The sequence below is a fragment of the Myxine glutinosa genome, chromosome 3 (assembly GCF_964187855.1).
Source record: "Myxine glutinosa chromosome 3, kmMyxGlut1.1, whole genome shotgun sequence".
In the NCBI taxonomy this organism is placed as follows: domain Eukaryota; kingdom Metazoa; phylum Chordata; class Myxini; order Myxiniformes; family Myxinidae; genus Myxine; species Myxine glutinosa.
In genome coordinates, this window is record NC_136263.1 from 193370373 (window position 1) to 193385829 (window position 15457).

At 46.2% G+C, this 15457-nt stretch overlaps 1 protein-coding gene across 1 annotated transcript in view; it reads left to right on the forward strand.

The window, feature by feature from the left end:
• Positions 1 to 9237, forward strand: part of LOC144891098 (dynein regulatory complex subunit 3-like) — a 41775-nt gene extending 32538 nt beyond the window's left edge. Inside the window, exons 7-10 of the mRNA XM_078773485.1 lie at positions 214 to 399; positions 5049 to 5180; positions 8181 to 8349; positions 9056 to 9237. Of these exons, the coding sequence (XP_078629611.1) occupies positions 214 to 399; positions 5049 to 5180; positions 8181 to 8349; positions 9056 to 9237 (669 nt within the window). The remainder of the gene's footprint in view (positions 1 to 213; positions 400 to 5048; positions 5181 to 8180; positions 8350 to 9055) is intronic.
• Positions 9238 to 15457: the final 6220 nt, after the last annotated feature.

A 15457-nucleotide genomic window follows, 5' to 3' on the forward strand; every position in this document is an offset into this window, starting at 1 on the left:
TTCTAGCTCTGCTAAGGTCAAACAAGGACCGATGCTTATGGGTCTTGCAGAGCGATACGAGAAGACAAACTCGCTCAAGGAAAAGGCAAATGATTACGGATCTTCCGATCAACTCGACGCACACTTCTCCGTCTAGTGATTGATGACTGATTCTTTGTCCCCATCACTGATTTACCCCGTTATATTTAAAAAAAACTCTTGAAATATTCTTGACTGCTGCTTACATATAAAACGGAATTTACAGAAGTTTGCCAACAACTCTTTCAGTTTGGTTTGGACCAACACAGGATGCGAGAGTTTGAAGTCACGAGTTTCACCGAGAGTATGAATGAAACAAAAGTTGAAAATCGAGAAGTTGCATCACTTGTTGTCAAGAACTTCAACATTTACAAAAGAAAGGTGCGTAAATCGCCAGGTACGTTGCACAATAGCTTGCGAATGGAGTTGTTGACACACATAATTGGCCACGTGGAGTCGATATGAAATTGCTAACGAGTACGTTGTGCTTCGCATACAACAACATGCATTTTAAGGCCATTTTCCCTGCGAGAGCGGGGGTTAGCCTTGCGGTCCCCATGACAATCTTCTCCATTTTGCCCTATTTTCTGCATCTCTCCTTGTTAACCCCCTTGCCCGCATTTCTTCTTCCACCATCTTTAGCCAAGTCTTTCTCGGTCTTCCCCGTCCTCTACTTCTTTCTACATTCATTTCCATCACTCTTCTCAACCAGTCACTTTCATCCTTCCTCAACACATGACCAAACCATCTCAACCTGTTCCTCTTCACAGCATCAATCACAGGCTCTATTCCCATCATCTTTCGCATTCATCATTTGTCTTCCTCTCTCTCAACGATACTCCACACATCCACCGATCCATTCACATTTCCACCCTTTCCAGCCTTCGTTGCTGCTCTACGTTCATTACCCATGTCTCGCTCCCATAAATCATAACACTTCTCACACATGCAGCATACACCTTTCCCTTCAGCATCAACGACACTCCCCTCCTCATCAGCACACCACTCAGTTCCCGAAACTTCTTCCATGCACATCTCACTCTAGCAACCGTTGCCGAGTCTGATCCACCTTCTCCATTCAGCATATCTCCGAGGTAGCAAAATGTTTTCACACCTTCCAGCTTCACGCCGTCTCCAAGATCCAACTCAACATTTCCTCCATCTGCAGCTCCCTCTGTGTACACCTTACATTTGAATGTGCTGCCACACTGGTTAATGACCCTCTCAGACCACTACATTTTTGATGAACCCACTCAGCGCACATTGTACATTGAATGGAGTTCACTCCCACACCCTTCCTGCACACAGCCACTTCCCAGTTCTTTCCACCTCACCACATGCTTTACCACTTGCCATCACCTTCGTCTTTCCGATATTCAACTTCAGACCTTTTGTCTCCATGCATTCCTTCCACTTGTTCATCTTTTCCTTCAGCATATTGCGATTTAATTGCATCAACTGGAATGCAGAAATGCATTGACATGTTGATTCCGCAGTCTTGTATTTCGACCACATCCTCCTGGATGCTATTACTAACAAATTACTAGGTAGCATCTCTGACCCACCATCTTGGCATGGTGAACCTTCTTGTGTACACCCTTGCTAAAAAAAGAGATATCCCAAGAATGTTGCTTTGCCTCCTCAACATTTCTGAAGGCAGTCTGTTATGTTTGGTTGTTATGTGCTTTGTTCCAGTTCATGATGTGTGTGTATGTCATGTTTGTGTGGATAGTATGCGTTGCCGAAAGTGAGTTGGGTTGGGTGCTTTACGGCAGGGAGAGAGGCCATGTTTGAAAGTATGTGCAAGTTGCTTAATAAATGTTCTGTTTAGTTTGGGTAACTAAAGTTGTTGGAGTCAGTTTTGTACACCATAACATTTGGCGACGAGGATGGGATAGCTGAAGTTTTGCTTTCATCTCCGCCTGCCTTTCTGGCTCTACCCTGCGAGTCGCCTGTTCCCTGGAAGCACTGGATCTTATCCCTCCAGGCATACCTGCTCACACTTGGCTTGGAGATGTGAGCGATGCCCCCAAATGTGCTCTGCTGCTGCACTGGCTTGGGACTGAGGGACAGCACATCTTCTCTACATTGGGACCGTCTGACACATATGCTGAGGTTGTCACTGTTCTCACGGCACACTTGGCCGTTCACCTCCCGACAGTGGGGCCAGCAGCCGGGTGAATTAATTTTACAGTTTATGGATGTATTTTTTTTACAACGGAATTGCCTTATTGAACAAACCTCCAGTGCGCAAGTGTGTGAGACACTGTTGTTTGAAGCCGATGATTTAATTCTGACCAAAGTAATTCAATTAACATGCTGAGTGGAGTCTGCTGTAACATGTGCTGCTAAAATTGCGGAAGCTCCCTCACCTACTACGATAGTTACTGAACCTGCAGTGCAGAAAGTTCAGCCTGCCTTACCACAACAGAACACAGACCCCCGTCTTCCTGTTCAGCAAGTGCAGCAACGCCCTGTTCACTTTCGGCAGATCTGTGGAAACTGCGGGTCCAACAAATATGACCCCAGAGCCCCTGACTACCCGAAACAGGGGCAAAACTATAAAAACTGCAAAAATATGAACCAATTTGCCAAGTGGCATCACTCCATCCCAGCAGCAGCCTCGTCATGGCCCAGCAACCACACCTAGCAGCGGACACAATCCACACTGTGCTCTCCAACCCAACTGGCTTTTAAACGTGCACTGTATGGCTGAGGTGTGTTTGCCTGCCCTTGCTCCTGAACAGTGGGGCCAAGGTGATTCTGCTCATTTTTGACACCTACAAGTACGCATGTACTGCAGCACCCCTCCACCGCTCTGAGCGGTTATGGACAGGCCAGATCCGAAGTACCGGGATCCCTGCAGCTCCCACTGCATGACGGTACAAGGTGCTGTCAGCCTTCCCATTCTATGTTACACACAAAGGGGCCAACCTCCTGGGTCTCGACCTCTTCATGGCACTCGGCTTCTCCTTGACTGACAGCTGTGGCAAGGAGATCCTGTAGGTTGCTTTCCCCCAGCAGCACCAATGGCCGGTGCCATTTGATGGCCTTGGCTGCCTCTTCACCTTCATTCATCAGCCCAAAGTCGACCCTGCAGTGACCCCACTGAGTCAGCCACAGCGTCACATTTCCCTCAACCTGCAGGATCAAGATCAACCTGACCCCTCCCCTACCGTTGCCCTACTGGACTCTGGGATTATTGAGCCCATCAAGGCCTCCCTCTGGATCTCCAATCGGATGATCGGGGGACTCCACATTTGCATGGATCGGCATGCCATGAACACAGCCATCATCCCGGATAAATACCCACTTCTGACAACAGAAGAGCTATCACCCACTTCGAAGGCTCCACAGTTTTCAATAAACTGCACTTATGACAAGGCTACCTCCAGGTTCGCCTAAGCCCTGGCAGCAGGGACCTCACCGCTTTCGTCACACAACAGTCTTTCGCTACACTCACATGACTGTTGGTCTGAGATCAGCGTCCAGCTGTTTCCTGAAAATCAAGACCTCCAACTTCGCCGATGTCCTAGGAGTGTCCCTCTACCTGGCTGACATTGTGGTGCATGGCCCCAAAGCCTCCTTCCACGATGAGTGTTTCTGGCAGGTGTTCCACAAGCTGGCCTGCCCAACCTCACGCTTAGTGAAAAGTGCGGCTTGGCTGTGCCGGAGATCGAGTTTGTTGGGTCAGCCTATGGCATCTCTCCACCATAATCCAACTCAGATACAATCCACCGTGTATATCCGCCGCACAGCTTGCCTCCTTTATGGGCATGACAGCGAACTATCGCCACTTCTTGCCACAGTACTCAGCCATGACATTGCCCCTGCACCAGTTGCTGAAGAAAGAGGCTCCCTGGGTCAGGACTGCGAACTTCCAAGAGGCCGTGTGCCAGCTTACCAAGGTACCCATCCTGACACACTTTGACCTTGCTAGCCACACCCAGGTCACCTGTGAGACTTCTGCAACAGCATTGGGGACTGTCCTCTCCCAAATTTAGAACGTCCATCGCTTTTGCCTCTCGGACATTGAGCCCTACCAAATCTAAATACTCGATGGTGGAGCATGAGGCACCGGCATGTCTGGGCATGCTAATACTGGCACATATACCTACATAGCCAGGTGTTTCCACTTCGCATGGATAACCAGGCTCTTACAGCCTTGATGTCCACCTCGGGCATAGGATTTCCCTCCCCAAACTCTGGCAGGCATTGGCAGAGGAACCCCACTTCTGCACCCTGCCCTCCAAATCACAGGAAGCTGGCCTACCCCGATGCTCGATGAGCTAGCACTGTTCGCTTGGATCAAGGAGATGCTGTTGTGCTGGAACGACACCTGTATGGCTCACGGTCACTCTACAGTCATACCTTGTGCTGGTTATGGTGTATGAGGGACACCTGGGTACCATCAGATTGAAGCAGCAGTGCTGGGTCCTTGTGTGGTGGCCTGGTATCGACCACAATGTTGAGGTAATGGTCAGGGATGCAGTCTATCCAGTGGCAGATGCAGCTGTCACCACAACATTAGCAGCGCTGGTGAGACCCTGTGGTGGTACTTCAGGTTGCTTTGTAGTGTAGTAGGGTCTGGAAGAGAGCTGTCTGAAATGTGAAAACTTGTACCAGATGCGCTTATGCCATTCATAAGGGTTTGATTAAAATGCCCGACCCCTCCCCTGCCGTTGGCCTGTGAGTGGCAGACAGCTGTGTGGATGTGCTTGATTCCTCTGACGCTGAGGAAAGTGGAGAACTCAGCAGATATAAACTGTAGCCCATTATTTGTTGTAATGACCTGAGGCAGCTCCTAACTTCTTGTTCCCTGGTGCACAGTGAGGAGAAGCCATCCCGGCACAAGTTTAGAGCGTATAACGAAACGATATAGTGGTGTATGTATGACAAAATGGACACAAGTTGGTTTAATTATTGGAAAATCAAAAGTAGTACTTCATAATTCTTTCATAACAGTATTTATATCCATTTATGTTCCAATGTTAACATTGTTGGAGAATATTTTGGTTTCTTTCTTGCAGGTGTTTGAAAACTTAAAGAAAATTACTGATGATGATGCTCAAGAGCAAGAAATATTGCTTTACAACGAGGAAGTAAACAATCTTCAGAAGTCCTTACTCAGTTTGGAAATAGAGATGGTTGATCGACTTGAAGTAAGTCTGGATGCTCAAACGTAAAGGAAAATGACAAACAGAAAAATCACCAAGGCACTTTTGACCTCACTTAAGTTTCTGCCAATCACAGGTAAAGACATGAGTGCTTTCCTCAACAGGGATTACCATATAATCCCAATATTACTCAGGTTTTCTTCATAATTGTTCTTCAAATTTTTTTGTGTGGAAACATTCCAAACACCTCTCAAATATATTCTATAACTAGCCGAAAGCACCCGGCATTCTTTTTGAATGAATTTACTACTATAATTCAGCTTTTACTCGCGGCCGTAGAAGATTGACTACTATAATTCAGCTCAGCTTTTAATTGCGAAATGGGCCCAGCCCAGCCGAAGCGGCCTCGCCACCTAGCCTATAACCTTCCCGGGGCCCGTCCCGACATTTTTGGTTCTTTTTTAATGCATTTACTACTATAATTCAGCTTTTACTCACGACCGTAGAAGATTGACTACTATAATTCAGCTCAGCTTTTAATTGCGAAATGGGCCCAGCCCGGCCGAAGCGGCCTCGACCGGCCTCACCACCTAGCCTATAACCTTCCCGGGGCCCGTCCCGACATTTTTAGTTCTTTTTGAATGAATTTACTGCCATAATTCAGCTTTTACTCGCGGCCGTAGAAGATTGACTACGATAATTCAGCTCAGCTTTTAATTGCGAAATGGGCCCAGCCTGGCCGAGGTGGGCCTCGACCGGTCTCGCCACCTAGCCTAAAACCTTCCCGGGGCCCGTCGCGACATTTTTCGTATTAGAGGTTTCCTCCTATCTTTCACCGTTCAGGAGATTAGCCTGCGCAGACAAACAAACAAACAAACAAAAACTTTCTTTTATATATATAGAAGATTAGCAAATAACTTAAGAACATGTACAAGTTTCTCAGAGAGCGTCATTTCCAGGCACCTGCTCAACTCGTGTTGAAAACCGTGCCCCAATATTTCCAAGTACCTGCATGCTGTATTTCTGTGTAACTTAACTATCTCCATTTGGGTTGTTAAAGTAAGTGGGTACGCATTTTATCCGGACCCTTTCCTAAAGCTGATACATTCTGAGTCAAACCAAAAGAGAAGATGCCTTTGTTTAGTGGAGGCGAGGCGGTTGGTCCGTCTCGGCCAATCCAGTGACCTGGAAAATTTTCATTCAGGATGCTCGGCTCTAATGACTAAGGTCCAATGAGGGGAGCGCCGTCCTGTTGAAAAATGATATATCGGATTGCAGGTCTTCAATCTATGGGAAGGCGAATCCTTCCAACATGTTCATGTAAATTGTTGAGGTTACTGTACTGTTGAGGAAAGATTGTTGAGAAATGGTCAAATTGTCGTTCAATTATTGAGGTCAAATGTTTGAGGTCACTGTAAAGAAAAACGGAACCACCAAGCGGTCATGGAGAAGGCCACATCACACGTTGTCCATTGAACTGTCTCGTATGTGTTAAATGACCACGTGGGGGTTTTCAGAACCCCAGATACTCACATTGTTCCGGTTGACCTTCCCCGATACATAAAAGCAAGCTTCCTCTGTGATCATGACCTTGTCAGGTAATCTTAACTGAGACTGAAGTCGCGTAAAGGTCATGTCATGTCATGGCCTTTACGCAACTGAGCATTTCCAAGGCAAACGTGATGCGTTTGGGTCCGTCATTTGGTTTGAGTTCCTGCAGAATCTGCACCTTGTGGGCATAAAGCTTCAGTCTTTTATGTAAAATCCTGTGTACTGTGGTGGTTGGTAGTCCCAGTTCTCTGGATGCGTGTCGGATTGATTTTCTGGGACTTTGTTGAAATTATTCACACGCTCATTCAACATCTCCTGCACTTGTGCTTGGTCGACCGGAATTTTCCTGTTTCTGACAACTTCCAGTCTCCTCAAACCTCTTGTACCACTCTACGATACTAGTTCCCGATGGCGGATTCCTTCCAGGTACAGAAGTTACACTGAACTTGCGTGTCGGATATCGTCTCGATGAATCATTTGACGCACTGAGATGCCATTTTCTTTTAAATTAAACCAGCAGACCTGAAAATAAAAAAATATGTCACCCACAGGGTGAACCGTATCTTGCCAAAATGTGAAAATTCCGTTTTTTCGTCATGACGTCATCAAATGACGTCATAGCGTCAAACTGTTTACAGATCTGGGAAGCACTCATCAAGGGCATTCATATGAGGTATTACTCGATATGGTACCTACGATTTCAAAATTTGACCTTGGGGTCAATAATTTTCGACCTCCAGCGCTAACCATGAAGGTCAAGGCCGATCGCCACCAAAAACGAATCAGCTGAGCGCCGGACCATATACTAGATTCCCATGAAGTTTGGAGACGATCCGATCAAAGTTACTCAAAAAATTAGTGTTTCGTCGACCTCCATGATTGACCACAAAGTGACCTTGACCTTCAAAATTTTGTGTGCTGAAGGGTATCTCTATAGGACTCTGATATGCGAAGTTACAGGAGTTTCCAATAATAACTGTGGTCTACAGAGTGATCTAAACGTGAAAAGAAAATGATTAACCACAAACAAAAAAACAAAAAAACAAACAAACATACAAGCTGACTAATACATCTTGCAAAAACTTCGTTTTGGCAAGATAATAAAGAAAACTTAATGAGTTTCTGTATCATACAAAATAAAGGGGATCATTTTATCATTTGTGGTACTAAATATATTAACAACCAGTTGCCCGAGTCCTTTTGGAACGTCCTGTATTTGGCCTGTGGGAGAACCTGGGTTGGGGAAGTATTTCATATTGTATTAAAATATGTATTTCATCATCCAAATTGTGCCTGGATAAGTCTAGGTCTTTGGTTTCCTGATGTAACAAGGTTTTACTGTCCCTATTTGAAGTATTATGTTGCATTTGTAAAATAATGGATTACAAGGATTTGAAGAGAAAAATGAAATGTTTCAGGTTTTGACATTGCATTTTTGATCATCTTTAGTGATGTTTGATGAAACCTGCTCATACTTGTCCATGTTTCCTACAGGATGCTTCAAAAGACCTCAAGAGAAACACTGCTGAAATGATTTCCGGTTTTATTGAAAATACCAGAACACTATATCCTTTTGCCGATGAGTACATTCTGGTCACCACATGTGTCATCTTGGACTTTTATACCATGTTCACACTGATCTCATTTGAATATGTCGTCAGATGTCTGTCACAGCATTTGGGGCAGGAAGTGAAGGATTTTAAGTCCACTCGGTCAGTTTTAATACCAAAATCGATTCACGCCATAAACATGACAGCATGGATAGTCATGGTCAATCAGGCAATGGTGCTGGCACCAAGAGCGTTAAATGACCAAAAAAGCTTCCCATAGGCAATGACCAATTTTTTTTATAAAGCACCTTGCATTTTTCATCTGGAAGCTAAACAACCGAAGGAAACCCACAATCCCCTCCACATATCCTGCAACCAATGCGTATTGGCTCACCTGAGTTCCAACTTCTCTCTGAACCCTCTCACTGCAACCAAATCCTGACAGAAGCTGCTCAAGTCTGTCACCACGACGCATTTCCCCTTCTCTACCTTCACTACAAAAAGATCATCTTCCTTCCATCCACCGGAAACATGTTGAACACTGCTGTTGAAAAATCAGAATTACTAGTACAATACCTTAATTTTGTCATCACGGAAAAGGCCAAGGTCCCCGACTCTCCTGCCTGTACCTACCCTTTCCTCAATCACACATCGCTCTATGCTGCATGTGGATGTCTCTCCCACGATGAATGAAAAAATTCAAGTCAATCCTGACATCACCTCTGCAACCAAACCCAAAGGAATTTCTGCTTTTAATGTTCAAAAACTGTTCTTCAGCCCTATCTTCTCTTTCCTCACTCTTCTTCAACTCTTCCTCAGATGGTTCATTGCCTACGTCATGGAAAACTGTTATCAACCCCACTCACGAGAAGGGTTCCAAGTATGATCCACTGAAGTACATATTGGTCACTGCTCTCCCAATCACAGTGATTGAATCTATAATCGGTACAAACATCAGGAAAGATCTCTTCCCCAACTCTATAATCTCCGACAAGCACTGAGCAATATTTTCCATGCTGTCTGTCAAGTATTCAGGAGGCTCTCAATGATTGTCAAAGTATTTTTCTCGACAAGCAGAAACAACGGGTCTTTCTTGATGGTAAACTTCTCGTGACCTTCCTCTTGGGGCTAACAGCAATTTAGGACCAACTTTATTTTTGGTCTTTCTAAATGAACTCTCTGCTTCCCTGAAAAGTGCTCCGCACAATTTTGTTGATGACTCCACCCTGTGCAGAGCAGTAGACCACACTTCTAAGAAGCAGGCTACCACGTCATCACGATCGACATATCTGGAAAACAGGCTTTTTGTCAACTACCTGGAGTGTGTCTTTCAATGGAAGAAAATCCCATGCCCTCACTGTCTCTTCCTGAAGAAATGGCTAATGAACCTGTCGGTTAACATTTCTGGTTATTCCCAGAATATGTACAATCTCTGGAGCTCCTTGGCCTCACCGTATGTTACAACCAATCTTGGGTGGACCATAATCTCCAAATTGGCTTCTCGGGCTGGCCCTTGCATGCCTTGGTTACTTCCACCGAGTTGTACAGTCTTTAGCCAAAGTAAGATGTGGTGTTGCTCTCCACTCCAAGTTGGTGTAGACATCTCCAATATTGTTCCACGAGATACAACAACAACAACAACAACAACAACACCAACAACATGCATTTTAAGGCCATTTTCCCTGCTAGAGCGGGGGTTAGCCTTGCGGTCCCCATGACAATCTTCTCCATTTTGCCCTATTTTCTGTATCTCTCCTTGTTAACCCCCTTGCCCGCATTTCTTCTTCCACCATCTTTAGCCAAGTCTTTCTCGGTCTTCCCCATCCTCTACTTCCTTCTACATTCATTTCCATCACTCTTCTCAACCAGTCACTTTCATCCTTCCTCAACACAGGACCAAACCATCTCAACCTGTTCCTCTTCACAGCATCAATCACAGGCTCTATTCCCATCATCTTTCGCAATTCATCATTTGTTTTCCTCTCTCTCAACGACACTCCGCACATCCACCGAACCATTCGCATTTCCACCCTTTCCAGCCTTCGTTGCTGCTCGACATTCATGACCCATGTCTCGCTCCCATAAATCATAACACTTCTCACACATGCAGCATACACCTTTCCCTTCAGCTTCAATGACACTCCCCTCATCAGCACGCCACTCAGTTCCCGAAACTTCTTCCATGCACATCTCACTCGAGCAACCGTTGCCGAGTCTGATCCACCTTCTCCATTCAGCATGTCTCCGAGGTAGCAAAATGTTTTCACACCTTCCAGCTTCACGCCGTCTCCAAGATCCAACTCAACATTTCCTCCATCTGCAGCTCCCTCTGTGCACACCTTACATTTGAATGTAGCTGCCACACTGGTTAATGACCCTCTCAGACCACTACATTTTTGATGAACCCACTCAGCGCACATTGTACATTGAATGGAGTTCACTCCGACACCCTTCCTGCACACAGCACATGGCTACTTCCCAGTTCTTTCCACCTCACCACATGCTTTACCACTTGCCATCACCTTCGTCTTTCCTATATTCACCTTCAGACCTTTTGTCTCCATACATTCCTTCCACTTGTTCATCTTTTCCTTCAGTCCATCCATACTTTCCGCAATCAACCCCAGATCATCTGCATACAACAACTCCCACGGTAAACCCTCCTTTACAGTCTGAGCCAGCACCTCCATCACAGCTACAAATAGTAGTGGACTTAGTACCGACCCCTGATGCATTCCCACCTTCACCTCAAACTCACCACTGTTCCCTTCCTTCGTCCTTACAGCTGTGCGCGCTCTTTTGTACATTGCCATCACAACTCTGATCAACCATTCCTCCACTTATAACTTCCTCAATGCCCACGTCAATACTTCGCGTGGAACCCTATCGAATGCTTTCTCCAGATCAACAAACCCAAGAAACAACTTCTTCCTCTTCTCCATGTACTTCTCCTGCAACTGCCTCACAATAAAGAGCGCGTCTGTCGTTCCTCTTCCTGGCATAAATCCAAACTGAATTTCGTCAATCTTCACCTTCTTCCTTATCCTCCTCTCCAACACCCTTTCCAATACCTTCATTCCATGCTCCAATATCTTTATCGCTCGGTACGAGCCACACTCCAGAGGGTCACCTTTCCCCTTGTATAGAGGGACGAGGGTACTCAGTTCCCAATTCACTGGAATGCGACCTTCTTTCACTACCAGATTGCAGATCTCTGCCATTCTCTTCGCACCCCAACTTCCTGCTGCCTTCAACATATCTCCCACAACTCCCATCGGCCCTCCCGCTTTTCTACTCTTCATTGCTTTTATCGCTTCCGCAACTTCCTTCTCAGTTATCTTCTCTGCCGGTCCTAAAACTGGGTTACTCTCTATGTTGCCATCCCATTCATTCTCTGTATCCAACAGCATTTCCATATATCTTTTCCATCTTCCTTTAATTCCATCTGGGTCCACAACGATTTGTCCCACTTCATCCTTCAAGCAACTCACCCCCATCACATCACACCTCTCTTTCACTATCTGCTTTGCAATCCTGAATACCGCTCTCTGACCCTCTTCCGAATCCAAGCGTTCTTCGAACATTTTCCTACATGTCTCCTGCGTCTTTGCTACCTCTTTCTTTGCAGCCTTCTTGGCTGCCTTATAGCTTTCATGCTCCCGTACCCTTCGCCTTCTGCCACTCCTTGAAGTTCTTCCTCTTCTCGTCAATCCTCTTTCCAACTTCATCATCCCACCACCATGTTTCCGAGTGCCTCGGTGGTCCTTTTGTCCATCCACATACCTCACCAACGGCTCCCAACAGACTATATTTCATTGACATCCAACCACGTTCAAGCTCAACCACATCATCCTCTACCCTACTCAGCCTCTCTTTTAATGCCTCCCTTACTGTCACCTCTTTCAACCTCCACACCTTCATTCTCAGTTGGTACTTCACCCGCCGAGCTCTCCTCGCACCTTTCACCCTTATGTCGCAGACAACCAAGTGGTGCTGTGAAACAGCCTCCTCCCCCGGGATCACCTTTGTGTCCCGGAGGTGCCCCCTATCTCGCCTACGCACCATCAGGTAGTCAACAGTTGTCGTCGACCCACCTGACGTGTATGTAACAAGCTTATTATCCCCTTTCTGTAACTGAGTATTACAAATCAGCTCCATCAGCAAACTCCAAAATCCTTTCACCTTCTCCATTTCTCACACCATATCCGTAACCCCCATGAACTCCCTCAAAACCGTCCAGACTCCTTCCCACATGTCCATTTAGGTCTCCTCCTACCACAACAACTTCCTCATCTTTCACGTTTTCCATCAGCTTCTCTGTCGCACACCAGAACTTGTCCTTCTCTTCATTGCTCCGACCAACCTGTGGAGCATATCCCGAGATGACGTTCACCAAGAGCTTTCCAATCATCATTTTCACCATCATCAACCTATCACTCACTCTAGTCACACTCACCACACTGTCTACAAACTCCTCAGAAAACAGGACACCAACACCATTCACGCCCTTCGGGCACCCTTGCCACACAAACTTGTATTTCTGTCCCTGCCTACCCTTCACCATTCTCACACCACTTCCCTTCCATCTCGTCTCTTGCACACAACATATGTCCACTCTTCTTCTGATCAATACTTCCACCACTTCTTCTGATCTCCCTGTCATTGTCCCTACATTCCATGTCCCAAACCTCAGAAACCGATCTCCACTTCGGGCTGTACCCTGCCCATATGTAGTTGTAATTGTCATGGTTCTTTTTTTGAGGCAATGTTTTTATGGCTGGATGCCCTTCCTGACGCCAACCCTCTTAGTCACCTTTTACGACACGCAGGGATACGGTGTACCTATTCTAACCAGGGTACACACCGTACACACTGGTCCAAGTCAATTCATGTAAAAGCACAAGGATGGCGGAGTCGTCCTCCCCAAATACATTACCAAGCTCCTCCACAAGCTTGAGATCACCATTGATAACAAAGAAAAGGTTGGTTTACACTGCATGTTAAGTAGCTAAGATGCCCAGGCGTACAGAATGTAAATGCAACACTTTCAAAGGTGAAATCCTCAGTGAGCAGAAGCACTCGGAGCCCTCAAGCACGTCGTGCAAACGAGCCTCAGGAAGTAGGAAAGGAGGCCTCAAGCACGTCGTGCAAACGAGCCTCAGGAAGCAGGAAAGGAGGCCTCAAGCACGTCGTGCAAACGAGCCTCAGGAAGCAGGAAAGGAGGCCTCAAGCACGTCATGCAAACGAGCCTCAGGAAGTAGGAAAGGTGGCCTCAAGCACGTCGTGCAAACGAGCCTCAGGAAGCAGGAAAGGAGGCCTCAAGCACGTCGTGCAAACGAGCCTCAGGAAGCAGGAAAGGAGGCCTCAAGCACATCGTGCAAACGAGCCTCTGGAAGCAGGAAAGGAGGCCCCACGAGATCAGGCAATCAAATCCAAAGCTTCTTGTATTATCGGGATTTTATAGAGGTCGGATGAGTCCCAGGGTCTGCATCTGACCAAATTTTGGCACGTTGATGAATTTGGTTTTCCCTCCCCTCACTTCACATCTCACTCCACCCATCATCTTCCTTCCGTTCACCCGGTCTTCACCCCTCACTAGGGGTCACGGGTTCTTGCAGAAAAACACACCTGGTTTCCCTCCCCCAATCCAAGCTGGAATCTCACTTCTTATTCCTTCGTTGAGCTATTTATCTCGTCTGTGGAACCGAGTCCCCTGTATCCATCATCTCGTGCCTATTCCTCCAATCTCTCGGCTGCCCAGTCAACCCATACCAACCAGACCCCTTCTACTCTCATTGAATCCCCTTTAATGTTTTCTTCCTGCATTTCTTTTCAGACTTGTAAATTGTCGGCTTAAAATGCAAAATTTATGTTCATATTTAGCATTTAATGTCTGCACTATCAATTTTCTACTTTTGTGCATCTCAAAGCCACAATTGCTGACAAACTAGGTGATAAAAACTTACCTGCAGTTGTTGTCAGGCTTATGTGCAGCATCCTTGACATGCACGTGATCAGGTGTTTGTCGTAGGACCAGTGATAGGGATGGGGGGAGGAAGGGGCAGTTATCCCCAAATGTCCCCAAGTTATCACTTCCTTAATTACCTATTCACCATATCTCAGTGCCGTGACTTGGAGAACAACTACCAGAAGAAGGTCCTTTGCCTCCTGATGGCCACCAGTAAAAAGATCCAAAGTCAAAATATAAATGTTGATCTTCCAGACGAGTTGAATGAGGTAAGTGTTATATTGCTGTGCCTTTTGCAGCCATTCATGAAGATATTATCAAACTAAGGCAAATAAAGAACAAGCTTAAAACTCGCTACGGCATCAGAGGGGGTTGGGTACTTTTGTCTTCGTCTGTGGAGAAACGAGATAAGCATAGATTTCCTCAAGGACATCGGGTCTTATCCAAGTTTCTTTCAGCTTCAAGGAGATTGAAAGGAAAGGTTCTGATCTTGCGTAACACCGTCCCACCTTTAGGGTCTCGAGACACCAACAGCAGGTTTGTGAGAACAACTGGATCAGGAGGATTGCAGGAGTGAAGAGCATGGATAGAAGGAGAATGGATGTACTGAGGGAGGAGATTGGTGTGCAGATGAGCTTGATGGGAGAAATCGGTGAAATGCGAGCTGAGATGGGCTGGACTTTCGTTGTGGATGGGGGAAGAAAGAATGGAAAAGAGAGCAGATGGGTTGAGGGAACAAGGTAGGAGGAAAAGAGGGAGACCAAGGGTGAGATGGGAGGGTTGTGTTAAGAGGGATTTCAGAAAGGTGGAGGTGATTGGAGGGTGGAGAGAGTTGGCTGAGGACAGAGGAGAGTGGAGGAGTCTTGTGATCAAGGCAGGGCAGGAGCTTGGTGCCATCGGACCTCACCCCTTATAAAGGCAAGAGGAACGTGGAGAGGCTAGAAAGGAAAGAACTGCAACTGATCACATGATTATGATTGATAAGGCCAGGCAGCAAAAATATATTCAAGGGAAGGGAAAAAATAAATATACGGTATTGTAAAGTGAAAAGGGATGGGGGGATGAAGGGGGGGGGGGGTGGTCCATAGCTAGATTGTATTAATAATAGTTTGGTCCTTATGTCCACATAGGTGAGATTATTCTTACAACAAGGAAAATGTCAGAGTAAGTCGTCTTGTAAAGCATGCACTGAGGAGGCAGCGAGTGCTAACTTTAAGACAGGATAGAGTAAGCTTAATGAGTAAATCCTCCTG